Source organism: Desmodus rotundus, chromosome 9 (assembly GCF_022682495.2).
Source record: "Desmodus rotundus isolate HL8 chromosome 9, HLdesRot8A.1, whole genome shotgun sequence".
Classification (NCBI taxonomy): Eukaryota; Metazoa; Chordata; class Mammalia; order Chiroptera; family Phyllostomidae; genus Desmodus; species Desmodus rotundus.
Genome location: NC_071395.1, coordinates 95,698,069 through 95,723,394, shown reverse-complemented (window position 1 = coordinate 95,723,394; position 25,326 = coordinate 95,698,069). Strand labels below are relative to the sequence as shown.

Here is a 25,326-nt window from a genome sequence, read left to right as displayed (position 1 = left end):
AAGCTAGTGCCAGTCACCTGTAGCAGCCCACAGCCGTGACAAACCCTTGCACAACTAGCTATTGCTGAAGAGCGAGTCCTCACGGAGGGCAAGCAGAGCTAGCTCACTCTGTGTTTCCTTTGGGAGTATCCCGGCAGGTGGGCAACCTAGGTCCTACCTTTGCTTCCAACCTTCTGGGGGTACCTGGCTTCCTGAGGTCCAAACAGTTAAGCACATTTGAGAAGCAGGCTACCAATTTTTAACTTTCCTTTGGGAGGCTCACTGTCCCCCTCTCACAGATTTGGAACCTGAGATCCAGTGAGTGGTGTGATTTACCCCAAGGCACTCAGGGGTAAGTGCACTTCTGGCAACTCCACAGTGACTTTCCATCCAGGCTGCTTGTCACAGGAGAGGGGCTCCTGCTGAAGATAAGGAGATAAGATTAGGGCCCAGGCCTTCAACTGGAGCTTGTGAAAGGATTGCTGAAGGGGGCTATTTCAAGAGCAACCGTCAGGCCAGGGCGTTGATGTGGGAGGAGGGGCTGTGGAGGGTGTGGGGCTGGGTGTAGGCAGGGCATGGAGGGTAGAGGGTGGGAGACAAGAACACTCAGAACACCCTGGTGGGAGTCTGAAGCAGGTACAGTGTCTGCACAGAGGAAGGGATGGACATGTCCACCTGAAGAAGAGGCAAGGACAGGCAGGCTGCAGAGCTCAGCAGTGGTGATTCTGGAGCTGAGTGTGGGAGGGATGAGCACAGGTTCTCCAGACAGACCAGGGTGGGGTGGAAGCCAAGGGTGAGGCAGGCTCATCCAGTAGAGGGAGCTGCAGGACAGAACTGCAGGAGGAAATTCAAGAAGGTATGAGGGGGCATGTCCCTTGAGGGACACTGACCGGGGTGTTAAGATGTGGAAATGAAAGTTTAGTTAGCCAAGGTCGCACAGGCAGTGACAGACAGAGGCAGATCCAAGCCAGGTGGCTCTGAGTCCCTGCAGCAAACCTCCTCTAAGGAAGCTGCTGCTGATCAGCCCAATAGGAAGTCAGAACTTACACCTGCTACTCAGTGCACACCTACTACTGCTAAGAACTTCCATTCATGGAGAAGCACAAAGCCCAAGGCAGATCCTCAGCTGTTATGGAGGCCCACTACCATTCCTCTGCTGGGTGCTTTACTGTGACATCTCACTGTGTCCCCTACATGGCCCCAAGAGGTAGCCCCCTTCATTTTCAGGCTCTGACTCAAGCATCGCCTCACCCTCTATTGGCATCTTGGAGAGGGCTGGAAAGGGTAGGGAGTAAGGGGGAGGGGCTGGATCATTAAGCCTACATCATGAATTCACTCAACAAACATGTATTGAGCACCTACTGAATTCCAGGCCTTGTGCTGGGGGAGTATGTGGAGATACTACAGCACTACAGATCCAGTTTCTGCCCTGTTGGAGAAGGAGAGGAGCATTTCCAGCCATCTGGCTCAAATCCCATGTTAGGGGTGTGGAAACTGAGGTTTGGAGAGGGGACATGACCGTGCAACTGGTGAGCGGGAGGACCAGGCACAGTCCTCTTCGGAGGCATGCTGTTCCTCAGTCATCCAGCCAATGTTCACCGAGCAGCCTGTGCTCTGAGAGAGCTAGATCAGAGAATGCAGCAGTAGAGAGGGTGGGGATGGGGTGAGTGGTAGGAGGGGAGAAGGTCCCCAGGCTGGTGAGCTGCAGGGTGGTGTGTGTGTTTCTGTCTCACAACTCCCCCCAAAATAAAAGGGAAGTTTAGAGCTCCACCTCAAGAGGCTGGGCTTCTGAGGCCCAGAACACCCCTCCCTCACAATAGGACAGGATATAAAAGTCCCAGCTACTTCCAAAGAAGAGCAAGAGGAGGGGAGAGGTCAGCTTGGGGTCCTTCCAGTGAGAAGGGAGCAAGAGAATCCACTGGTATGCAAGACATAGGCGTGGCTCATTGCCCCACTGTGGCTGGGGGTCTCATTGTGGAGATGAAGCTGCTCCTGGCCCTGGCGGGGGTCGTAGCCACACTTGTCCTGGCCCAACCTTGTGAGGGCACTGCCCCAGGTAACCTTGGACAATTAAGAAGGGCAATGGAGGGGGAAGTGCTTGGGTCTAGGGTGGGGGGTTGGCTCTCATGGACTCTGAGTCCCTGTCCCTCTGAGCAGCTTCCCCCACGGCAGTGGAGACATCGGTCCTTCAGAACTGCGTAAAAGAGGCCAAACTGCTGGTGGATGCCGCCTACAATCGGACTCAGGGGAGGTGGGCCTGGGTCTGGAGTCTGCATGGGACTGGGAGGGTCGATGAGGGAGGATGGGCTCCAACTGAGGTCACCTTACCCATCTCTTGCCCCTGGGTGCCATGGGGGCTGGGCCAGGTTGGTGGAGAGCCTTCCTTCTACCCATCTACCAGTGTAAACAGGTAAACTTGACTGTGTACCACCTGAGATGGGGCTCTGCCGGGTGGGTTTGCTTCCTTTGATCAGCCCTCCCTCCTCCTCTTCTACACAGAATCAAGCAACGCCTTCGAAGTGGCTCTGCCAGCCCCATGGACCTCCTGTTCTACTTCAAACAGCCAGTAGCGGCCACCAGGACAATTGTGCAGGCTGCTGATTATATGCATGTGGCCTTGGGGTTGCTGGAGGAGAAGTTACAACTGCAGGGGTTCAACTCCTTCAATGTCACTGGTACCATGATCCCCACTGAGCCTCCAGGGCTGCCCTGAGAGTGGAAGGAAGCCAGGAGGGGGAGGCGGGGTGTGAAGCCTTGGGAGGGGAAAAGGGGATGGGAGGTACAGAACAGACCAGTCCAGGCAGGGGCTAGGATCCCTGACCCCAGACCCCGACTGCCTGCCCCAACCCCAGATGTGCTAACGGAATCCCAGCTGTGGCTGCTGTCCAAGGCCAGTGGCTGTGCTGTCCAGGACCAGGAGGAGAAGTGCGGGAACAACTATCGCACCATCACTGGGAGATGCAACAACAGGTGGGTGCCAGGGGCTACACCTGACCTGGGGGTGCCTCCCTTCCCTCACCACCCCCCTATACTCGGGGTGGTCTCCAGGTCTACAACCCTGCTGACCTGAGCCCACCCGCTGCTGCTGCAGGAGGAGACCCTGGCTGGGGGCCTCCAATACTGCCCTGGCTCGCTGGCTGCCCGCTCAGTACGAGGATGGGCTGTCGCTCCCCTTCGGCTGGACCCCCGGCAAGAGGCACAATGGTTTCCTCCTCCCTCTGGTGAGTCATGGCCGAGGACCCTCAGGATGCTTGATCTCTGTGGAAAACTCGAAACTGGGGGGCCAGGGGTTGGTAAGAGCACAGCCCAGAGTCAGCCAGAGAGGACGAATCCAGGCTCTTCCCCCAGCTGGCTGGGTGCCTTTGGGCAAGGGATGCAGCTGAGTCTCGGTTTGCTTATCTGTAAAATGGCAGTAAAGCCTGCCTCATTTTGCTGGTATGAATATTAAATAAATATTAAATAAACATCCATATAAGATATACTCAATTACAGAGTATTTTCTTCTGAAAGAATTAGTGTCCAAGTGTCTTGCTAAATACAGGGGTGGGCAAAAGTAGGTTTACAGTTGTAATATAAATAATACAATAATTATTAAATAATACAAGAATAAATGCTCAGTTTCGCATATTCACAACTGTAAACCTACTTTAGTCCAGCCCTGTACAAAGGCTATACACTTTAATCTAGCTATTATCTACTAATCTACACTATTTCACATTTACTAACTTATCAATTTTCTATTCATATGTCAATATAACAATCTATCAACATGTATTTAGTAATTTTTCTTCCATCGATCTATCCATTCTCTCCATATGTATTATCCATTTCCTAGCAACCAGTCCGTGCATCTATCAATCAGTGCTATCATCCATGTATCCATTAGTTTATAAATTGATCTATCGATCTGATGTAATAACCTCTGTGGAAGTGCTGGCGGGGTCTGAGCCAGTCAACCTGGCCTCTCCCTCCCGGGCTCCTCAGGAGCCAGGCCAGATACCACCCTTCTAGGAATGACAGCCACATAGAAGGTGGGACAAAGTAGGACAAGGGAGGGGAGAGCGGGAGGGGAGGAGGACTCCATGAACTCCAGCAGGCGCGACCTGTTGCCCTGAATCCTGGGTTTTCTCCAACACTTTTCGGGGTCTGGAAGCCCACCCCCCACACTCACCTGTTTCCCCACCAGGTCCGGGCAGTCTCCAACCAGATCGTGCGCTTCCCCAGGGAGAGGCTGGCTTCTGACCGGGGCAGGGCACTCATGTTCATGCAGTGGGGCCAGTTCATCGACCATGACTTGGACTTTGTCCCTGAGTCCCCAGCCCGTGTGGCCTTCACTGCAGGAGTTGACTGTGAGAAGACCTGTGCCCAGCTGCCCCCCTGCTTCCCCATCAAGGTATCCTCAGCTGGCCTCCCAGGTCCCTGGCCTCCATCCCCAGCCAAGAGCGGGGGATGGGGGTGGATCTGGAAGACTTAAGTACCATCCTTAAGGAGCTGCCTGGGATGCTGGAGGATCAGAGACACAGTCCGGCGTGTGTTTGAGGGGTGGGGGTGGGGCAATCTTCCAGAAGATTCAGGGCAGGCTTCTCAGAAGGGGAAGCAAGTGAGACTGGCTTTGACCCATAGGTCTGATCCTAAGAGGGGAAGCCCCTGGGTTGCTGCTTTTGGAAGCCTTTAGGGTCTCTTAGCTCTCACCCTTCTCTCCTTCCTGGGGTGGTCCGAGGGCCCTGAAACTCTTATCAGCTCCCGTGATTGGGTTGTGAGCAGGGTGCCGTCCTTCGGGTAGAGAGGCAAGGGGGCTGTGAAACACTAGGGAAGAAAAGATGCTGGGGTGACAGGAGCCACACCACACATGCACACACTCATGCCGCCTACCCTCACACCTTCGCTCTCCCATAAGGCAGGCAGGATCCATGGGGCACGGTAAGTGTGAGGACCCCTGGCTGACCCCTCCCTGTTGCAACTTTCCCCATTCTTCAAGCTCTGGTTCAGGGGCATCTCCTCTGCGGAGCCTTCCCATATCTTCCTATACCACCTTTCACTTTTGGTTGGCTTTTAGATCAAGCATAGCAAATGGCACGTCAGTTTAGAGTTACATTCTCTCTGTGTGTGTCTGTTTGCAACTGAATTGCCAGCGTCCTGCAGCCGGTACTGGGCTTTGTTGATCTTCATATCCCCAAACCACCCCGCCCAGAAAGGCGCTTGGGAAGTATCTGGTGAATTGAATGGAATGAAAGGAGCAAGACCTAAATGTCAGAACTAGGTTTCAATCCTTCCGCTAACTCGTTGTCACTTCCCATCTCTGAGCCTCGTTTTCCCGTGAGGAAAATGAGGACTTAATTCCATTTCTTCTGGAAGTGAAGTTAATTCCATTAACTTCATCCATTTCTAACCTCTCAGGACTCTATGATACTAAGGACATTCAAACTGACTTGGTGAGCAGCGTGAGTCTGAATGAGTCAAGGAGGGCTTCCTGAAAGAGGGGAGTTTTGAGCAAGGTTTTGAAGCAGATATGGGATAACCAAGAGTCATGAGCTTGCTCTTTAGGGGCCCCAGTGCCACTGGCTCTTCTTCCATCTCAGATTCCGCCCAATGACCCCCGAATCAAGAACCAGAGAGACTGCATCCCCTTCTCCCGCTCGGCACCCGCATGCCCCAAGAAGAACGTCATTCGAAACCAGATCAACACCCTCACCTCCTTCTTGGACGCCAGCATGGTGTACGGCAGCGAGGTCTCCCTCGCCCTGCGCCTCCGCAACCGGACCAACTTCCACGGGCTACTGGCCATCAACCAGCAATTCAGTGACAACGGCCGGGCCCTGCTGCCCTTCGACAACCTGCGCGACAGCCCCTGCCTCCTCACCAACCGCTCTGCACGCATCCCCTGCTTCCTGGCAGGTCAGACGGGGGACAGGTGGCATCTTCCTAGAACCACCAGTCCCTAGGTTTGGGGCTGGGAGGCTGTGGTGGGGTGCAGTGGGGGCACCTGTCTTCAGACCTCAGTATTAGGCAACCATAGCACAGATCCACGTGTAACTGCCCCGGGCTCTGTAAGTTGTTAGGAGTCCCCTTGCAAATGCCTGTTCATCTCCAGCAGTGCTGACTACTAGAAAGGTCCCCCACTTTTGATCCAGCACCCACCTATTGCTCTTCCTCATGTTTCTGGAACTTCCGAAATGTGGCCTTTCTCTCAGTAATGGCCTCTTACTTAGCTTTATTTCCACCTACATGTTTTCCTCCTCTGGGCTAAATTCCCTTAGGGTTTCAATCCCCCCACCCCTCATCCCACTATTGCTAGACACTGTTACCTAGTACCTTCTTCCAGATGCACAATTTGAACTCTCCTTGGGCTGTTTGACCCCATGTGCTGGTTGTGATAACGGGCGTCGTTTCTAGTTGTTTAAGATATTTAAATGTGCCCTCTCTAATCCTTATAGCAGCCCTGACAGGGGGCCACTATTATCACCTGAGTTTGACAGATGAGAAACTGAGGCTCAGGGAAGATGACTAACGGGCTCCAGAGCACAGAGTTCAGGTGGCAGAGCCCACAGTGGGAACTCGAGTCAGGGGAGTGTCCAGGTCTCTGCTCTTCCCACTCCTCTACCACTTCTTTGCAGGGAGCTGGTTCCAGCCCCCCTTTCTAAGGATATATATATATTTTTGGAACCTTTGTGAGAAGTCTATTGAAGAGTGGGTTAAATAAGACTTTATGTAAAAGGGCTTAGTTCAAAGCCAACAAATAACTGTGTGCAAGGCCCACCTTCAGGAATATACTTAGTTTCCTGGCCTCTAGGAAAGGGTCTGGCTACAGGAAGAGGCTCTGCCCAGCCCTCCCTCTTGCATGATAGCAAGTCCAAAGCCGGGGGGAAAACCCAGCCCTGGGCAGAGAACATGCAGATGGATGTCGTTCTTAAGACAGGCAGGCTCATGGTCCCCCAGTCAAGGTTTCTAGAGTCACCCAGTTCTCTCCACGAGCTGTGGGCCTGGTCATCTTGTACAGTAGAATCATTAGGCAAAGATCTGCCTGTCCAAGACTGGCAGTTGCCCTATGCTTTGTTTTCCCACCTCACCCAAACCTGCTCCAGTCGCTTAAGGATCCAGGACGCCACTGTCCTCCCCGTCCTGGCCCGTTGTGCTGGGGAAGAGGGTGGCGGTCAATGAGCAAGCTCACAGCACAGCCAAGGAGGTGGAGGTCCAGTGAGGGCCAGGAGCTTGGCCCAGGCCAGGAAGTCCCGCCACCTTTCTCTAGTCTCCAGAATTCTGTCTGCCCTAGCAGAAAGACATTCCTCTGGAAAAGTTATGGTGACTCTGAACTTGGGGTTTTCAAGGTGACTCTCGATCAAGTGAAACTCCCAAGCTGGCAGCCATGCATACCCTCTTTATGCGAGAGCACAACCGGCTGGCAACTGAGCTGAGGCGCCTGAATCCTAGGTGGACCGGAGACAAGTTATACCAGGAGGCTCGGAAGATCGTGGGCGCCATGGTCCAGGTAGGGAGCCCTGGGTCCCAGCATTCACTAGAAGAACATCTGGCATGAGAAGCAAACTGAAAAAGTGGTTCCCACCTTCTTTAACACCCTCAGGGATGCGCCTCAAGCAAGTCAGGTCTGAATGATTGTGTGTGTGCCTAAGACCTATCTCTACCCCCAATTCTGCCACTGACTCACTGTGTGACCCTGTCCCTGTCACTCAGTTTTGCTGGGCTTCAGTTATCTCCATCAGCCAATGGGAGATTAAAGCTACATTTGGCATGATGATATTCAAGAATGAATATGTCTGAGTAGCCCTTCAAAAAGCCAAATCCTGTCCAAAGATAAGGGAGTATGGTAGGCAGCCTCTAAGGTAATGTCTTCCCATGACTTCTCTTCTAGATCATCACCTACCGAGACTATCTGCCCCTGGTTCTGGGGGCGGAAAGGGCCAGGAGAACCCTGGGGCCCTACCGGGGGTATTGTCCCAATGTGGACCCCCGTGTGGCCAATGTCTTCACCCTGGCCTTCCGCTTTGGGCACACCATGCTCCAGCCCTTCATGTTCCGCTTAGACAACCAGTTCCGGGCCTCAGCACCCAACTCACGTGTTCCGCTCAGCTCCGTCTTCTTTGCCAGCTGGCGAGTTGTGCATGAAGGTGACCAGGTTCTCCAGAGGCAGATGGGAGTGGGGTTGGGGAGGACCCTTCCCCCTGGGTGGGCCAAGCCTACTGCCCAGAGGTAAGGCTGCTGCTCAGGCCACTGCTAATCATCTTCCCAGGACAGTGAAAACAAGGCAGGTGCCACCAAGACCCTCAGTCACAGGCCTCCCATACCCTGTGAGATTAGGGATTTCTAAAAGGGGAGGAGACTGATGTCAGACTGGTGGCTTGTGGACCTGAAAGAAGCTTGCCTTCCACTCCTTTAAGAAGTAGGGGCTACCCCTTTCCCTGCCAGCCCCACTCTCTTCATGTCCGCCCAGGCTTCTGCTTCCTGAAATAATCATCACAGAATGTAAGCGACTGGCTTATCCAGCTCTGAGCTACTTTGGCATTCCGTGATGATTCAGGGGCTTCTCAGAAGCTGGTGCAATCTGTGCCGCTCACATTTCCTGCCACCAGGTGGCATCGACCCCATCATCCGAGGCCTCATGGCCACCCCTGCCAAGCTGAACCGGCAGGATTCCATGTTAGTGGATGAGCTCCGGGACCGGCTGTTTAAGCAACTGAGAAGAATTGGGCTAGACCTGGCGGCTCTCAACATGCAACGCAGCCGGGACCATGGCATCCCAGGTGAGGGGGCTGCCCACCCCTTCTCCCAGGCTTTGCTTGGACCAGGGCTGCTGCTGCTGCTAGTGGTGGTGGTGGGGACGGGTTTCAGAGAAGACCCTTGGTGCCTCTTTTTGACTGGGGCTGTCTACAGAATGTGCAAGAACAAGGCTGGCGCAGTAGGGCGTTCCTGGGGCCACCTTTTCGCTGCCCTGCTATATCTTCTCTGTCTGTTGCAGGGTCTTTATGTGTATGCTCACCACAGGACCAGGATTTGGGCACAGGAGATGAACAAAGGTGATCAGGGTTTTCCAAGTAGAGAGAAACAGATATAAAACGAGGGAAGAAATGCTCGATTCCCCAGCACCTTGGCAAGTTCCAAAGAGAAATGGCTCAAGTTCCAGGGACAGAGCCATTTCTCTACTGGCCTCTGGCTCTAAGTAGAGAAAAGCAGAGCCTGAGAGACAGGGAACAAGGCTGCCGTGGCTGCTCAGTGAGGATACAGAAAGCCTGATTCCGAGAAAGAGGACAAATTAGGCACTATGCTAGGGACTTTCATGGATATTAACTCATTTAGTCTTTCAGGAAATAAGCTCAGGCATCCAGTAATTTGCCCAATGCCACATAATTAAGAGGTAGTAAAATCTGAATCAAATTCAGTATTTCTCCTTTCTTTCCCCGGTTCAATTGGCAATGTTAGGGGAAGGCTCTGTCCCTCTCCCCACCTTCTACTTTCCTGTCCATTTACAATCTGCAGCTCCACCTGCCTCACCTGGTCTTGGACTGTGTGATAACAGCGTGGGGGGAATTTCTACTGCACCTAACTGGCAGGCACACGAGAACCAGTTTCTTTCCTTCATCACACTTGTGTGGTCCTGACAGCTAAAGAACTGTGGGCGCCCCCTGCTGGAGAACTGAGATTGCTAGGCACCCGAGTTGCCACACAGCTTCTGTTCCCCCAGTACCTGTTTGTTCCCTGCAAGCTGTCCCAGAAATATTTTCCTGATACTACCTCTTATAGTCTATTCTAATCCCTTCCAAAATCCAACACCAAATTTGGAATTGGAAGACCTGGTTTGAACTCCACTTAACAGTAAAGTGACCTTGGATAAAGTCACAGCTGCTTAAGATCAACGGCTACCCATTGATAAATGGGAATTAGGTGTTCCGAGGGTCCTGAGAGGTAGACATTCATGCAACAGAGCTTTGTAACAGTAACACATGATACGGTTTTCCTTTGAGCAGCTGGGGGATGGCGTTTGTGAGTTGTAGTTCAAGGGATGTTGCTGGCCACGTGTTCCTTCGGGTTACGGCAAAGCCACCTCTTACAGTCACGGCCCCGCACATCAGGTGGCCCGAGGCTGGTGTGAGGGGCATCCAGCATGGCGAGTCTTAGGAAATTTCTGAGTAGGTGAAAATTTTCAAAACAGTTTTGTTGAGATGTAGTTAATGTCTACAATTCACCCATAGAAAGTATACAATTCAACGACTTTAGTGTGGAGTTGTGCATCAGTCACCAGCTCTCATAACAGAACACTTTTATCTAAAGAAACCACATAGTAACAGTCAACCCCCATTCCCACGCCAACCCCTGATAACCACTAATTTACTTTCTGTCTTTACATATTTGCCTATTCTGGACCTTTACATAATGGAATCATATAGCATGTGGCCCTTTTCTGAGTAAACTTTATCCATGTTTTTCATTTCTTGTTTACTCACTTACTTCTTCATTCGTTCGTTCTACCAACCTGATTGACAGTCTCTCGTGTTCCGGGTGCTGTCTGAAGTGTCACGCGCTCAAAGCATGGTTGTCCGCTTGCACGTGGTCCTTGGTTCGGGGACTCTTCCGCCCGCAGGCTCTCGTTCTGCCCAACGTGCCCTTACCACAGAGCTATTGGGAGAAACGTGGAAAGCAGCAGCAGGTAATGGGAAGACAGCAGGGTTAGGATTGAAATGGCTTCTGCCCCCTTCCCCTCAGGGTACAATGCTTGGCGGCGCTTCTGTGGGCTCTCCCAGCCCAGGAACCTGGCACAGCTGAGCCGAGTGCTGAGAAACCAGGATTTGGCGAGGAAGTTCCTGAACATGTACGGGACACCTGACAACATCGACATCTGGATCGGGGCCATTGCAGAGCCTCTTCTGCCAGGGGCCCGAGTGGGGCCTCTTCTGGCTTGTCTTTTTGAGAACCAGTTCACAAGAGCCCGAAGAGGGGACAGGTAAGTGACCTGACCTTAAAGAAACTAGCATCAGGGCAGGAAAGAAAAGCACCAGCATTCAAAGACTCTGAGTTTACAAGGTCTGAGACCAGGAGGCTCCAGGGGAGCCCAGTCACAGGGAGTGAGACCACTGACTCCGGAAGGCTGGTATTGCCTGCGCTGGGGGCACCTTTAACCCAGGAGAGAGACCCCGCGGCCTCGCTGTTCTGGGCTGGAGGATCCTGGAAAACACGGGCAGAAAAGGCTAAATCTGCTTTCCCTCCAATAAGCTTTTGGTTTAAGACCTGATTTATTTGCATTTGAACTTTACCTAGGTTCAAATACAGCCCTGGCCACTTACATTACTGTGCATTTAATACTGGGCCATTTACTTGACCACTGAACTGGTTTCTTTAGTTATAAAATGGGAATAATAGGTATTTTGCAGGAATTTTGTGACAATTGAATGAAATAATGTACCTGGCACACACAGGTGCTCATTGTATATATTAATTCCTCCTCAACCTTGGAAGGTTCTGGTGGCAGAAGCAAGGTGTTTTCACCAAGAGACAGCGCAGGGCCCTGAGCCAGATTTCCTTGTCTCGAATCGTGTGCGACAACACTGGTATCACTACTGTTTCGAGGGACATCTTCAGGGCCAACACCTACCCCCAGGACTTTGTGGACTGCAGCAGAATCCCCAGGTTGAACCTGTCCGCCTGGAGAGGCAAATGAGGCTTCTGCAGGTAAGGGGAGGCCCTCCCCCAAGAGCCCTGGGCTCGATCAGGTCCTCACTTCCTTCCCCAGATGGGACAGCCAAGTCCTCTTAGACCGCTAAGCTGGGACAACAGAACTTGTCACTAGCGGGGAGTATACTCATTCCCAGTGGCTTCCCAGTGTGCTGGCATCTGGGATGACAGTTAATCCCACCCAGGGCCTAGAACTCGGGGGGTAGGGGGCTGCGATTAGGAAGGTCCTGAGCTTCCAGCTCAGGATCCAGCTAGCCTTAGCTTAGTCATCAACACCCTGAAACAGCTTCATTTCTGGATGTCCAGCAAGTTTCTCACACGTCCACTTCTGCTGCTCCCACAGGACTCCACCCCCGGCCTCCAACCTTGGAGACAGGGAACCTCGGGAAGACCCCAAGTTACCTTTCCCCCTGGAGCAACCACATCCTGCTGATGCTTTTGCTGGCTACAGCTCAGAGCTGGTTCTTTGGCTGGGAGTGATAGGTAGGGTGCCCAGCAGCAATGAACCCACCGGCCTTGGGAGCCAAACGAGGAGATCTTGAGACCTCTGCAAGAAGTCACCTGGAGGGTTTCCAGCCACTTTCCTACAGTGTATTTCCCAGCCCATCCCCAGCATCCGCCGATGACTGGGAGACCACAGTCCCAGCCTCTAGCCACCCCATGATCCTCCTCGGGAGCCTGCAGGCTGGGTAGCATGCTCTGCTTCTGCCAATAAAGCTCTGCTGAGGGCAGGAGCTGGTTTCTGTTTTGGGCTGGGGAGGGCGTGACCTCAGTCCTACGCTTTGCTGCAAATGTTTAAGAGGACTGCTGCCAAGACAAGCTGGCACTAACCGCGAAGCCTCTCCTGGGGGCTGAGTGAAGAGAATCTAAAGGAACACCCTGGAGTAGGAAAAGGCAGAAAGGGGGAAGGGCAGCAGCGCAGGGGCCCTGACATTAAGGAGAATACCTCAGCTATGCCAGCGGCCTGAGCAGAGAAATAACCAACAGAACATCAGTCAGTATAAAAGGCTTTTATGTATAAAACACACAATAAAAGATACTACCCAGCTAGCAGAAAGCACTGGGCACTGCCTGCAGCCTTCATTTGCTCTAGAAATAGTGGTATCTCAAATGCAACGAGCCTCAAGCAGTAGGATGAAGCTCCCCTGCAGAGAAGAGGCTGAGGCTCCTGGGCGGGGAATGTGAGGTCTTGCTCACTTTCCTTCTTTCTTGAGGCTCCACTTGTAAAGAGGTTGTGGAGAAGGAGGCGCCTGTAGCCCACAGCTACGATACCTGTGAGACAAGCCAGAAAAGAGGCTGTGCTGAGGACAGAACTAACTATGGTGTTACCCCAAACTAGTCTCAAACCAAAAAACCTGTCTTGTTGTGATGCCCACTTGCAGTAGCTGAAATATGAATATGGGGGCCACAGGGTCTCTGGCTTTACTGCCACGTGGCAGGGAGAAGACCCTGCAGACTAGGCAGAGGGGCTGCCCTGGGGATTTCCTCAGCCCGTCTCTGATAAGAAAGGTGAGGATGTGGGAGAACACAGGCCTTAGCTATCACCCGCCATATCCTCTTGCAGAGAGGGACAGAACAGCAGCAAGCTAGGAGACCACAGTTCCCAAGTGGCTCACTAGGTCCTGGGGAAGGCTTCCTCGGGCCTCCTGCATGCGGCGCCGGGCTCGACGGAAGGCCTCTGTGAGGGGAGCAAATACTGGAGTCAGCTGCCGTGGTGTGGGGAGGAGCACGGCCCATGCTGACCCTGCGAGGCCAGCTGTGGGGGAAGGGGACCTACCCAGCACATTGTGAACAGAACTCTGCTGGCTGAATCCTTCCAGACGGTCCAACACACTCCGCATCCTTTTCCGGAGAGAACTCGACTCCATGAAGGCCCTGTAAGGGAGTGTGCCACAGGGCCCAGGCTACTCTCCAGCCCCCAGGGATAAGAAGCCCCAAGGCAGAGGGCCAGGGTCACTCACCTGGACTGCTGCAGACAGTGCAAGCGGAAGGTGACGCTACCAGTGGTCTCTGTACGGAGCCCAAAGCGGCTCAGACGCTCCCCCTGTGGCATAGTTAGACAGCATCAGATTTCTGCAGCCTCGGGACCCCAGGCGCCGTGCTGGCCTCACTCCCGGTGCTATTCTTAGGGAAAACAGTTCTGTTGGGGAAACCTCATTCCAGCACCCAGACTCCATCACCTCAAAGCTAACCCTGGGCTCCCAGCCTGGAAGGAGAGAACATTCCAGCCTCCTTGAGACGAAGCCCTGCTGATCGTCCCCACCTCAGCTATCAAGGCCTCAGTGATGGGCTGGAAGGAGGGGAGGAGGGGAGGGTTATTCTGATGGGAACCAAGGGAATCTCAAGTATACAATTTTCCAGAGATCTGCTAGGAGAGCGGTGTAGATATCTGTACCTGGTTCAAAATGCACCTATGACTTCCAGCCTAAGTAACAGGAAGGAAAGGGCTAAGTCATGGTGAAGCAATGAACAACTAAGGGGCTTTAACCTAGATCCCACCTTCGACAGATGAGACAGGAACATAAGTTCCTGGCACGAACTCTCCCCAGAGACAAAACTCACCTTGAAGGTTCCTGGTATCCGCACATAGGAGAGGTCCTCCAGTTCCAGAGACCCACCAAGGAAGAACCTCCTCAGCTCAGCCACTGTGCCAAGCTCCACGGGTCTCCACGTGGAGACTGTCAGGGTGTGTGAGCCTGTGCAGGACGAGGAAACGGAGGCCAAGGCCGGGAAGGTCACATGGTGCCTTGCCGATTCCCCAGCGCTGACTCTGGCCTAGTCACCACTACAACACCTGTTCTGGTGACAGCCTGACCTCTGGTGAAGATTATCGTGGTGGTAGTTTAGGGCGCCCATTTGGAAATTAATCAGACAGAAATTCAAGTCTCAGCTCTGCCCGTTATTACCTGTGCACTGAGGTTAAGTTTCTTAACCTCCCCGAGGCTCATTCTCATCTCGTAAAATGGAAGCAACAACACCTACCTACCTGTGCCTCGCAGAGCAGTTGGGAGAACTAAGGAGAAGCACCCCGCACAAGGCCAGGTGCACAGGAGAGGAGAGTGGCTGTTGTTTTAAAATGAACGCTGATGCGCTCCGCCAAGCAGCTTCTCTCTCTAGGCTGCGAGTCAGATCAGAGCAGCATGGAGCAGGCTCCAGAGGCACTCCGGCCGCTCGGCTTCACAGCTCGCTGCGGTTTCACTGTTGTGTCTAAGGAAGGGGGCAGACTCCTCAGCAGGAGCAGGGACTCTTGCGAGTTAAATGCTTCTAATTCCTAACTATCCCTCCTTCTCACTGGAAGCGGCAGAATCTTTTGGAAGTGTTAGTCTTGTTCCTAGGATCTAGGGCATGTGGGCCACAGGAAGGGCAGGGACAATAGGTCACCTGGGGTGGCAGGCAGCACCGCAGCCCCGTAGCCTTCCACACGGTACCTCTGCCAGAAGTCCAGGGAGAGGACCTCGAAGTAGAGCACAGGCCACTCCGGGAGAGCCTCTGGGAGCAAGTGAGAGAAGCAGCCAGGTCACAGGAGGCCTTTGCCAGGAGGGGGTGCTACCTGAGGAGACCTAAGGCCTGGGATCCCTCAGCGGCTGAGCTACTCACCAGCTGATTCGTCCTCATGGAGGAAGGAGGCCTCCAATGTGAATGGATAGGAGAAGTAGGCCACCTTGTCCTAAAAAAGAGGAGTGTCATTTTATACTCGGCGTCGTGGGGTAGGCAAGACCTCACCTGAAATTCATTCTCCCTGTGGCCAAGGTCACCTTCACACACGGAAAAAAAATTATCACCCCAGGTGGGAAATAAAAGGCTGAGGCAAAGGGAGACCCAATTACCAGCTGCTCCCATTCTCACAAAAGCCAAGAGAGAACCAAGGGGCTAAGCAGCCCTGCAGAGCCCCACTGAAGGGCTGGACCCGACTCTGGAATCTGCCTAGAGGGTGTGGCTGTGGGCCCCATACATCCTCAGATGCCACCCCAGGATCAGAGTCCTGTGCCCTTGGCTAGGTACCCCTTCCCGTTTTCCTTACCATTCCCAGGGACTTGGTGGCACAGGTCTGTGTTATTCCCGAGAGCTGCTGGAAGTCTGGGCTTGACCAGTCTGAAAGCCAGAGGCCACATGTCATAAGTTTGCCCAGGAGGAGGGCAAGCTGCCGAGAAAGGACGCGTCCCTTCATGCACTTATTCACACAATCAGTCACTCATGTAACCTCTACTGAGTGTCTGCTCAATGCTGTGACAGGCACTGGGGACATCCTGGTGACCAGAGAGAAAAGACCCCTGTCTCTCATGGACCCAACATTCCAGTGCGAGAGAGACGGACAACCAACAAGAGACCGTCAGGGAGAGAACAATGCAGTGCTAAAACCAAAACAGGGTAAGGGACCGAGGGGCCTGGAGGCTCATTTCGATCGAGTGGTGAGGGAAGACCTCGCAGAGGCGACACTTAGGCTGAGACCTACACTCAAGAAGATCCAGTCACTCAAAGATATGACAGGAAAGGTTTCAGACACAGGAAATGGTCCTGAGAAGGCCCAGTCTTGCTTCGCTCCCTGGTTGGGACGTAGAAGAAGGCAACCAATCGATACTTCTCTCCCCCACCCCAACCTTCCTCTCTGTGTAAAAGGAATGAAAGAATGTCCTCAGGTGAGGATTAAAAAGAAAAAAACATATTTACAAAGGCCCAGCCTTGGATACTTGAATAGTTTAAGATTAACAGAAGGTAAGGAATCTACCAAGGGGCTGACAACCCACCAATCCTGCTTCTCTTTTCCCTCTTGAGAAGCATGAAGCCAGGAGCCAAGAGAAGAGTTTCAGTGAGAAGGGAGCCTTGTCCAATGCCCCTGAGAGGTCAAGTAAGGTGACAGCAGAGAAGTCACCACAGACTTGACAACCCGGAAGTGACCTATAGTCTTGACAAGAACAATGACGTTTTTGTGCGGCCGCCGGGAAGGAAGCCTGACCAGGGGCATGTAGAAAGCTCTCAGAATGGGTATAAGAAAAGAGACTCAAGAGCGTTACTTACTAGTAGCTGGTAATTCCACAAAGAAGTGGACGTAGAGATTGTCATACTCGTAGCCTCGGGCTGAAACTAAGAACACAGGAACCTATTTTCAGCTTCTCCCACCACCTGCTGCACCCACCCAGGCCTAAGGGGTCTGTACCCTTCTGGAAGAAAGTCCCTCAAGGGCCAGGAATTCTCTTGTGTTTCCAGGAAAGGCTCGTGGCTGAGTTTCCCAAGTACTGCGGACAACCCAAGGCCTCCGTGGGGGCCTTACGGTGGATTACGTCACACTCCACTGGGGCACATGACCGAGCTTGAGAGATCTCTGTCATCTCTGTCTGGCAAGACACTCACCAACCTCTCCATTCACAAAGAGCCGGAAGGCGCCAGGGACCGTCTAAGGCAGAGAGAAGCGGGGCAGGTCAGGAGGTGCGGGGCGGCACCGAAACCTCTCCGCCTGTCCCCAGCGGACCTGACACTGGGTGTTGGATCCGGATGTGTCCCTAAAGCGTTTCCTCCCCGCCCTGCCACTTCACAGATCCGTTTCCTAACGCACCCAAAATTTGCCGTGGGGAAAAAGCAAGCACATCACTGCAATGGCGGGGAGGTATGGGAAATCTAGAAGACTGGCCAAGGGAAGCCCGGCAGCTGTGCTGCGGTGTGTGCGGGGCGGCGGAGGCCCCTGCTCCCTTCAGACGCCTGAGGTCAAGCCGCTAGCCAGTCCCAGTTTTAGTTATTTGTGCAGCTCTCTTATCTAACTTTTGACATTGGCCATCTGCTGCTAATGCAGTCTCAAAATAATGAAAGTTAATTTTTTAGAGAGGGAGACCAGTGGCTTGTTCTCCTCTCTATCCTTGTTTCCAGATCTGGAAATGGAGTTCCTAGAATGTGGGGGCATGAAGAACACGACGTAAAATAACGGACCTAAACTGTTTTCTTTGGAAAGAGCCGAACTGTTTAACAAACAGAGATGACATCCCTTCCCTCTATATGGGGCTCTCGGGCAAAATATCCACATGAAGTGAGGAAGGCATTTTCCATCTTTGTATTTATTTTTAAATTAATTATAGTCATACTGAGTGCATTACCACTGAAAAAAATCAAAACTACATATGTTTAAAGAATACAAAGTAACACCCCTGACATGTCACTCTCACCAACCAGTATTTGTCCACCATCTCCCCATCCCAGCATCTCCCCAGAAAAGCCACCCACAGCAGGTGTGTGCCCTTTAAGGCCTTTCTCTGTGTATCAAGAGTGCTACATCAATACGCAATGTGTCAAAAACATTAACAAGGACTATCCTCTTTATGCTATTTTTTACTTCCTTTGACACGGCAGAGCATGTCTTGGGGACCCTGAGGGGAGGCGCTATGACAGCCAGTCAGAGCGCCCTGGCTGAGCCCAGCCACGGTGCTGCAGGGAGCCAGGGACTCACCGTCTCAAAGTCGGTGCCCACGAGGCTGCTGAGGTACTCCTTGTGCCGGCCATAGAGCTGAGGGAGAAGAGCAAACCAAAACCCCAGATGTGACCCAAGCCAGAGCAGGGTCCAGTCCTGAACGGGAGGAGAAAAGCCCTGATGGGAAACGCCACCAAGAACTGGAGGCCTAAGCATCCTGGCCACTGACATTTTAAAGTGAAGCCCAGAGGCTGCGGAGTCCCCTGGCCTGGGACCAAATCCCGGCGCTCACGCGTACAAGCTACGTGACCTTGGGCAGACTGCTTAGCTTCTCAGTCTCAGTTTCCTCATTGATAAATGGTAGCAATAGAAGTATTTACCTCAGAGCTGTCGAACAACTGAAGGAAATACAGTACGGGAAACAGCTAGCCCAGAACATGGCTCAAAGAAATGGCCCTTATGATGATGATGATGATGTTCTAATATGATAACAAACTTGGGTCTGATATGTCAGCAATGCTTCCCGAGTCAGAAGAGAGCCACTAAGAGCAGCCCTTGCAACTACAGACATCAACCTCGGGCAAGGTCTCAGCCTCCCAGCGCCGAGCCTCGCCCCTTTGGTACTTGGAAGGAATTAGCTCTTACATCCTTGAACACACGCTGTTCCCGCTCCTCCTCCTCCGGCTGCGCAAGGGAAGACACGTTGTCGATGGTGTACTTCCACAGCTCCTGTTTCTCCCCCTCCGTCTCAATTCTGTAAGGTCAAAGCCACAGAGGCACTGACTCTAATAGCAAGAGATGGGGCCCTCCAGACCCAGCCTAGTGATGAGCTATCACTGGCCACACACCTCTAAGGGTGTGTGTTGACGGCGATGGCCAGAACGATGCCTGGCAGAGGGAAATGAGATGGTCGAGTAAGGGCACCAGACTAGACTCAGAGAGTATAGGATCTGGGCCCATTTCTGCCTCGAAGTCACAGTGAAACCCTAAAGCGTGACATCCCTGGCACCCCGTCCGCTCACCTAAGAAACGGACAGGAGGGGTTAGGTGATTTCTAATTCACAGTTCTGTTATTCTAGGACATAGAGATAAAGAGCAATTAGCCCAGAGGAAAAGACCCGGCTGAGTTCATCTCACCCTGTTCTGGTCGGTCCCTGTATTCAGCAGCACAGAGAATTATTTTCACTTAACTATACAGCTGAAGTTATCACTTTCAAATAGGTGAAGTGATACGTGTTCTGAGAACAGATTCCCAGTATCCAAGGGGTCAATGACCCATAACAGAACATGAACCACTACCTGGGAATTTAAAAGTTAGAACAGATGAGGGGCTTTCCGCACAGCTCCTCAACTAGGGGCACGAAGTGAAGCCAAGGGGAAAATGCCAGTCTCTACCACCCCCTTCGTTCTCTCCTCACCTGTAGGGTCCTTTGAGACCAGTGAAGTCAGGCTTTACTGTGATCACACCATTGCTGTCCACCTTCAGAGTACAGAGGACGTGTTCATAGTTCTTATAGCCAAGCCTAGAAACCAGGAAATCAACGAGGTTCAGGATCCCCAGTCCCACGTCCAGGGAAGAGGAAGAGGAAGTCAGACCACGTCAGGGCAGAGGACAGGGGCTGTAGTGAGAATTACTGCACAAAAGGCTTTCTTCTGAGAACCACCAAGAAAAATAAAAAGGGAAGAAGTCCTTCCCTCCCACATACCCCGGGATGACTGCAACAGGAAGCTGGTCACTAGTGAGAGGGGACGCGGACGAGGGCCTGAGCTGGGCAGCGGGAGCTTCACTCACTTGCCATAGGGCCCCAGGTCTGCCATGATGTACATGGTCTGAAGAGGGGTGTTGAGGACATGGTTGTTCCTGATGAATTCTTCTGAGGGTTCCCAGGTGACAATTCGTGACTTGAGGATGCTGCCCTCCCTGGGAGACACCGCAGGAAAGGTCACTTCCCCGGTACCCCCTGGAGAGCCTGAAGGAGGAGCATAGGGGAGCACACCCAGGTGGCGGTCTGCTGCAGAATGGGAAGCTCCGGCCGGTGGACATACCGAGAACAATGGCGTGGAAGGACCGCAAGGCTCCCCACAGCCCCCATGTACTCACATCCCTCGCCTGTCCTGCCGGCGCCGCCTGACATTTGCCATTCGCTCAACCAGGAATGATGGCACCTCCCTGGTTGCGGTGGTCATTTTCTGACAGTGCTGGGAAAAGAGAGCAGCCTTGTGGAACCCAGTTGGCCAGGGCCACGTGGGACCAAGTACCCAAAGGGAGGTCTTCCTTCTGAAGCCTCATCCAGGACCCAACCTAAAGTCACACCTCACCATATCCATGCGAATGGAGGGGAGCAGTGGCACAGACGAGCCGAAGAAGATTCCTACCACGCCTCGGTTTGCCCTAAGCTTTCAGCAGCATATCGACCTTCAGAAATGCGTTTACTTATGCTAATGTTAAAAGAGCTGCAATTCCTGAGCGCATAGCAACAAAAAGTTGGGTGAGTTTGCCTGGTAGATGTTGACATTAACTCGGTAGTTGGAGGGTGCCAAATGGGATACAAGTGTTCCGTGGGAAATCCGCACATGGGAACTAAGCACTAACTGTAATTTCATTCACTTTTCCAAACTGTATATGATGCCAACCTACAGCTTTCTTAATAAAAGCATCAATATTTCAAAAATTTTCACTTAACAACTATTCCTTGGAGAGATCTACAAGGGTATAGACAGAAATCATAAAATAGTCCCTCTATCCGCCCTTAAATAGTTTAAAATCTCTGAGAAAATGGAATGCATCAGGCAGTAACTGCAGAAAATGTTAAACAGGTCCCCCAGGGTGTGCTGGGATAACTGAGCAAACTGAGGCCATAAGCCATTGGCTGAACTGAATTCCCGTGCAACCCCATACATGCAGCGCTTTGGCCGAATCCCCTGGTCAATTTCATCTAGATCAGCGATTTTCAACCAGTGCGCCGCAAGAATTTTTAAAACATGCAGTACCTGACTATTGAGTCAGGGGCACTGACCTCTTTTCCCTTAGATTGTCAAATTTTAAAAAAATGACAACAGCCAACACAACAATAACCACCCAGTGTGAATGAATCAAAACTATACCTATATTTTTCGTCAGATTGGCAAAAAATGTATTTTTTGGTGTGCCGCCGAGTTCTGGTAATTAGTGTATGTGTGCCCTGAGCTGAGAAAGGTGGAAAACCGCTGTTCTAAGTGGTTCTAAACCCCACCCACCCGTCTTATCTCATGATGCATGGAAGCACCGTGGCCGCTTCTCCAGGTTTGCAGCCTGCAAGCCTATCCTCAGAGACGCTGCCAGCTCCTCCCGGCCCCCCAGCAGGCAGAGAAGGGATGAAGCCACACCACCTGTAGACTCTGCCCACACTACTCCAGCCTGGCTGCCAGCAGCACGAGTCAGTTCCTACACTGGCTCTCTGTCACCCCTGAATAGGCTCCCGATTTAACACCCAGAACCCAGGGAGGCCAGAAAGCTCAGGGAGACAAAGGAGAAGGTAGCTATGGGACCTTGGAAAGAACAATACCTCCTCCAAGTTGGTGTATCTATCAGAGTCAGTGTAGGTAAAGACCCGTCGGTTCCTCCTTCCACCCGAATCCTCCAGCTTCAGGACCTCCTGGCGGTACTGATGGTCCAGAGGGCTCTGACAGGCCGCTTCATTTTGGTACAGATCCACTTCAAACTGCGGTCACAAGGGAAGAGAGATCTACCGAGACTATGTCGAACTTTCGTTCCTATTACTGTTGAATGAAAGCAGTTCCACATGGCTTATACAATCCAACGTGTTTTCATAGCCAATTCTAATTCGTCTAAACTAACGGAGGGCAGGGCATCCCAAGAATGTAAGAGTTAAAAGGAACCAGAGTGATGGTCTAATCCAACTCTGATGTTACTGATAACAGTGGCCCAGAGGTGAGAAGGACCCTAAACTGGGTGATGGCAGTCACTATGCTACACTGCCCCGGCTACAAGCTTTCTGGAAATCAGTCTGTCAGTCTGTAACAAGAATCTATCCCTGCCACCAGGCAGGTGGAGGAGGACTAGGTGGGGGTAGACTGAGCAGACAAGTGGCACTGGCTCACCTGGCTAAAGAGCTTCTCCTGCCATCCAACGAAGACCTCCTCCTCTTCCTCTTCATCTGGGCGGTGTCCACCTCCAAAGACAACAGGGCGAGTCAAATGTCTGAGCAAAGCCAGCACCAGTTCTTGCTCTGTGCTTAGTTATCATCAAAGTCCTGCTCCTACATCTGCCACAAACCCAGCTGGAGCTCAGTGATTTATTAAGCACTCACTCTACACAGAGGTTGCAGAGGTCGTGGTTGTGTCGAAGCCAGGATTAAGACCCAAGAAGTCTGAATCACTTCTCTGATTTGAATAAAAGCAAGACATGCCTCCTAGGAATCATTTAATCTAACTCAATGTCAGTCGCTGAAATTTAGATATAGGCTGAATAGCTCTTCCCCAATCCCAATGGTCTACATTTGCTTAAAAGGAACCCTGGCATTTTAATCTTTACTATTCCTGAAGCCATATATCTGGAATCACAAACACTGTAACCTTCGGACCAAGAGAAGAGAAGAAGAGAGAGAGAGAGAAGAAGAGAGAAGAGGGAAGGCAAATAAATGACTATATAAAAAACCAAAACTAACACACTCCTGTCTGAGTACGCCCTTTGCAGAGACACCTGCGTCACCACCCACCAGCCCACACTCTCGCCCACGACTACTTTTTAACAGAAACAAAAGCAGAGACTAGAGGCCTAACAGGAGCACACTGTTCTCTCTTCCTCACTCTTCTGCCTTCTCAGAGAAGGAAAGCTGCAAGAGCACAGCTGATGTTAAAATGCATGTTTTCCGAGCAGACCCCAATTTTTAAAATCATTTTAAGAAGTGTCTATATGTATACTTAGAATTTGAAGCATATTTTCTCTTAGAAAAAATGCCACAAATGAAATTTAGGTTGCCAGGAAAATGTATATTCTATCTAAAATATGGCATTTGTTACTTCACCACATTTAACTGCAAGTAAGATCAGTATCTTGATGGCAAGACTCATTCCTATTCAATTTTCATACACAACATAATACAGCAGTTAAAATTGCCTAATCAAGCCCTGGCTTCAACATTTACCAACCATGTGACCTTGGGCAAGGATCCCAACCTCTCCATGCCTTTTCTCAGACTACAACCCTGGGTCTATTCTGTTTTATGAGGTAACTACCACCCTAGTCCCTTCCCAGGTACCCAGGGGGACACATCACCACCAAACACCCACTGGCCGTTGGGTGAGGCCTGAAAGTGGCCAAGTCTATGAGGTCCTTCCCGTGCTGGGCAGCAGGCTGGTAATGGAGGAAGTTGCTTGATGTGATTCTTTGCAAGTGGACTCTGTCAGGAAAAGAGAAGCCCAAAACACTCGTTAAAAGACAGACAGCCTGCAGATGAACACCAAGCAAAGATGGGGGAAACACAAGACTACAGTGTGCGGGGTGCACACAACTGAGGGGTGGTGAGTGGGGCGCGGGGTCCTAAGGGGAAGAGTGAGGGTGAAGGAGTGTCCTGGGGACAGAGGACTCCGAGGAATCTGGGAGGGCCTGTGTGGGTCTGCAAGCTGTGAGTGGGGAGGGTACAGGGTAGTGGGCAGACAGAGGGAGACCGCGGAGGCACTTAAGGGGATTGTAAGCGGAAGTGGGAGCCCCCGAACACTGAGAGGTGAAGTTCAGGCTCGAATGATCTGAGAGCATAAAAGCCCGGGGCTCTGGGACCATGCCACTACCGGAGGCGCAAGTTGCGCACGGGGTCCCGGGAGCGATATACAGCCTCCCCAGTGTCAGTGTTCCAGATGGTTTCCGCCATGACAGCTGCAACACGCCGCGACTGCGCCGGAAAGCACGCCGCTCCCAGTTCCCGTGGCAACGGAGACGCTGCGTTCGGAGGCAACGGCGGAGTTGCGCGCGCAATCTTTGTTTCCCAGCGCGCGCCGCAGCCGCTAGCGGGTGCAGTCCCGGCCAAGGCCAGGCATCTGGTTGCCCTCCTCCTGGGGTGTCCCGGGATCACCGATTATCACTAGTGTGATCAAAGCTGAGGCACACCCAAGGCCGACTTGATGCACTTTACAAATGAGGAGACTAAGGCAGAGCCATTGGCCCTTTTCATATAGATTCAGACGGGGTGATGGGGACCAGACCCAGATTCCTTGATCCCCCACCACACCTCCCTGACTTCCGCGGAATGCTGTTTACTTGGGCCTGAAAATCGGTAGATGTGACTTACAGAATGTTTCTGTTCTTTCCAAAGAAGTCAGAGAAGGTGATGGCACTCATACAAACATGAAAATATATTCTAGGAAGAAAAAAAAAACCCTGCCAGATTAATTAGTCCTTGTATTCACTAAGCCAGAGAAAGAAAAACAAGGAAGCAAGCAGTAAGGAAAACAAGTTATTGTAGTGGGTTTTCCCCTGCGTGTGTTAGTTCCAGATTAAGACCTTAGATACTCACTGGCCTCCTGAAAAGCTAACAGTGTCATTCAGAAGTCACGCTTCGATGGACTAGCAAAGGCAAGACACCTCCTGACCTCCTGTCTAGCTCCCTGGCATCTTGAAGGTGGTGTCAACAGTCATCAGCCTTTGACAATTGCCACTACCCCCAACAGTGTAAGCAGTTGTCCTCTGAAATCAGGGCTCTTGTGCCGGTTTGATTATATTGCATTGGGAGCCCTGGGCAGCAGAGCTGCTGTTGGGTAACACAAAGGGCTCACTATAATATTAGCACCATTATTTAACATTTAACACAGCCTGAGCGTTTTGTTTGCATTGTCCCTAGTCTTCCCTCTAAATTGCTATTGTTATTCCCACTCACTGATGAAGTTAGTGAAGGCCAGAGCTTAAAGAGCTTGCTAAGGTAGAACTCTAGTAAGTGGTGAAGGAGCTGGGACGCTAGCCCAGGTCTGTCTTTTGAAGCCCGAACACCTTCCACTCTGCCTCCAGCCTCTCACCCACCGGTTTATTCTATTGCAGCACACAGTTTGCAACCTGGGAAATAATTACTTTAACAGATGAAACCACGGAGGCGGGATACTAGCTCTTGAGAAACATTCTCTTTCATTTTTCCTTTTAAAGTTGTGAATAGACAGGAAACACTGTACCACATGAACAACGAGTGATAAATATGGAGACTGCACCAACAGTTTAGTTTTATAACCAAATCAAATTTATAGCAAAGTCTACCCGATATAAGTAAAATGTAAGTACCACATGGTAT

The 25,326-nt window shown here is 51.9% G+C and overlaps 2 protein-coding genes across 3 annotated transcripts; one reads left to right on the top strand and one right to left on the bottom strand.

Moving 5' to 3' along the window:
• The first annotated feature begins 1,852 nt into the window (after positions 1-1,852).
• EPX (eosinophil peroxidase) lies at positions 1,853-12,131 on the top strand. Its single transcript, XM_024573246.3, has 13 exons — positions 1,853-2,035; positions 2,137-2,230; positions 2,479-2,654; positions 2,832-2,949; positions 3,071-3,200; positions 4,166-4,372; positions 5,559-5,874; positions 7,305-7,465; positions 7,847-8,102; positions 8,565-8,735; positions 10,693-10,930; positions 11,443-11,655; positions 12,002-12,131. Exons 1-12 carry the CDS (start codon positions 1,903-1,905, stop codon positions 11,642-11,644), a joined length of 2,202 nt encoding a protein of 733 aa, XP_024429014.3. The 5' UTR covers positions 1,853-1,902; the 3' UTR covers positions 11,645-11,655; positions 12,002-12,131.
• Positions 12,132-12,797: 666 nt separating this feature from the next.
• MKS1 (MKS transition zone complex subunit 1) lies at positions 12,798-23,993 on the bottom strand. 2 transcript variants are annotated; one of them, XM_045182565.2, is made up of 19 exons: positions 23,843-23,960; positions 23,345-23,454; positions 22,154-22,224; positions 21,598-21,753; positions 20,154-20,251; positions 19,845-19,973; positions 19,471-19,575; positions 18,698-18,806; positions 18,092-18,208; positions 17,008-17,050; positions 16,675-16,740; positions 15,680-15,750; positions 15,256-15,325; positions 15,040-15,147; positions 14,221-14,354; positions 13,620-13,702; positions 13,436-13,533; positions 13,275-13,336; positions 12,798-12,930 (listed from the first exon to the last, which is right to left on the bottom strand). In XM_045182565.2, exons 1-19 carry the CDS (start codon positions 23,920-23,922, stop codon positions 12,922-12,924), a joined length of 1,719 nt encoding a protein of 572 aa, XP_045038500.2. In that variant the 5' UTR covers positions 23,923-23,960; the 3' UTR covers positions 12,798-12,921. The 2 variants fall into 2 exon arrangements, with proteins under 2 accessions (XP_045038500.2, XP_024428967.2); XM_024573199.3 differs by lacking the exon at positions 12,798-12,930 and having other exon boundaries at positions 12,942-13,336; positions 18,092-18,148; positions 23,843-23,993.
• Between the last annotated feature and the right edge of the window lie 1,333 nt (positions 23,994-25,326).

Excerpts from the sequence above, each read along its gene's own strand:
- EPX (XM_024573246.3), top strand. The coding sequence starts at position 1,903 with ATGCAAGACATAGGCGTGGCTCATTGCCCCACTGTGGCTGGGGGTCTC. Across the intron at positions 2,036-2,136 it reads TTGTGAGGGCACTGCCCCAG|CTTCCCCCACGGCAGTGGAG; the intron begins GTAACCTTGGAC and ends CCCTCTGAGCAG. Across the intron at positions 4,373-5,558 it reads CCCCCTGCTTCCCCATCAAG|ATTCCGCCCAATGACCCCCG; the intron begins GTATCCTCAGCT and ends CTTCCATCTCAG.
- MKS1 (XM_045182565.2), bottom strand. The coding sequence starts at position 23,922 with ATGGCGGAAACCATCTGGAACACTGACACTGGGGAGGCTGTATATCGC. Across the intron at positions 19,974-20,153 it reads CGGCAGGACAGGCGAGGGAT|GGAGGGCAGCATCCTCAAGT; the intron begins GTGAGTACATGG and ends GGTGTCTCCCAG. Across the intron at positions 14,355-15,039 it reads GGTGCTGCCTGCCACCCCAG|GCTCACACACCCTGACAGTC; the intron begins GTGACCTATTGT and ends CGTCCTGCACAG.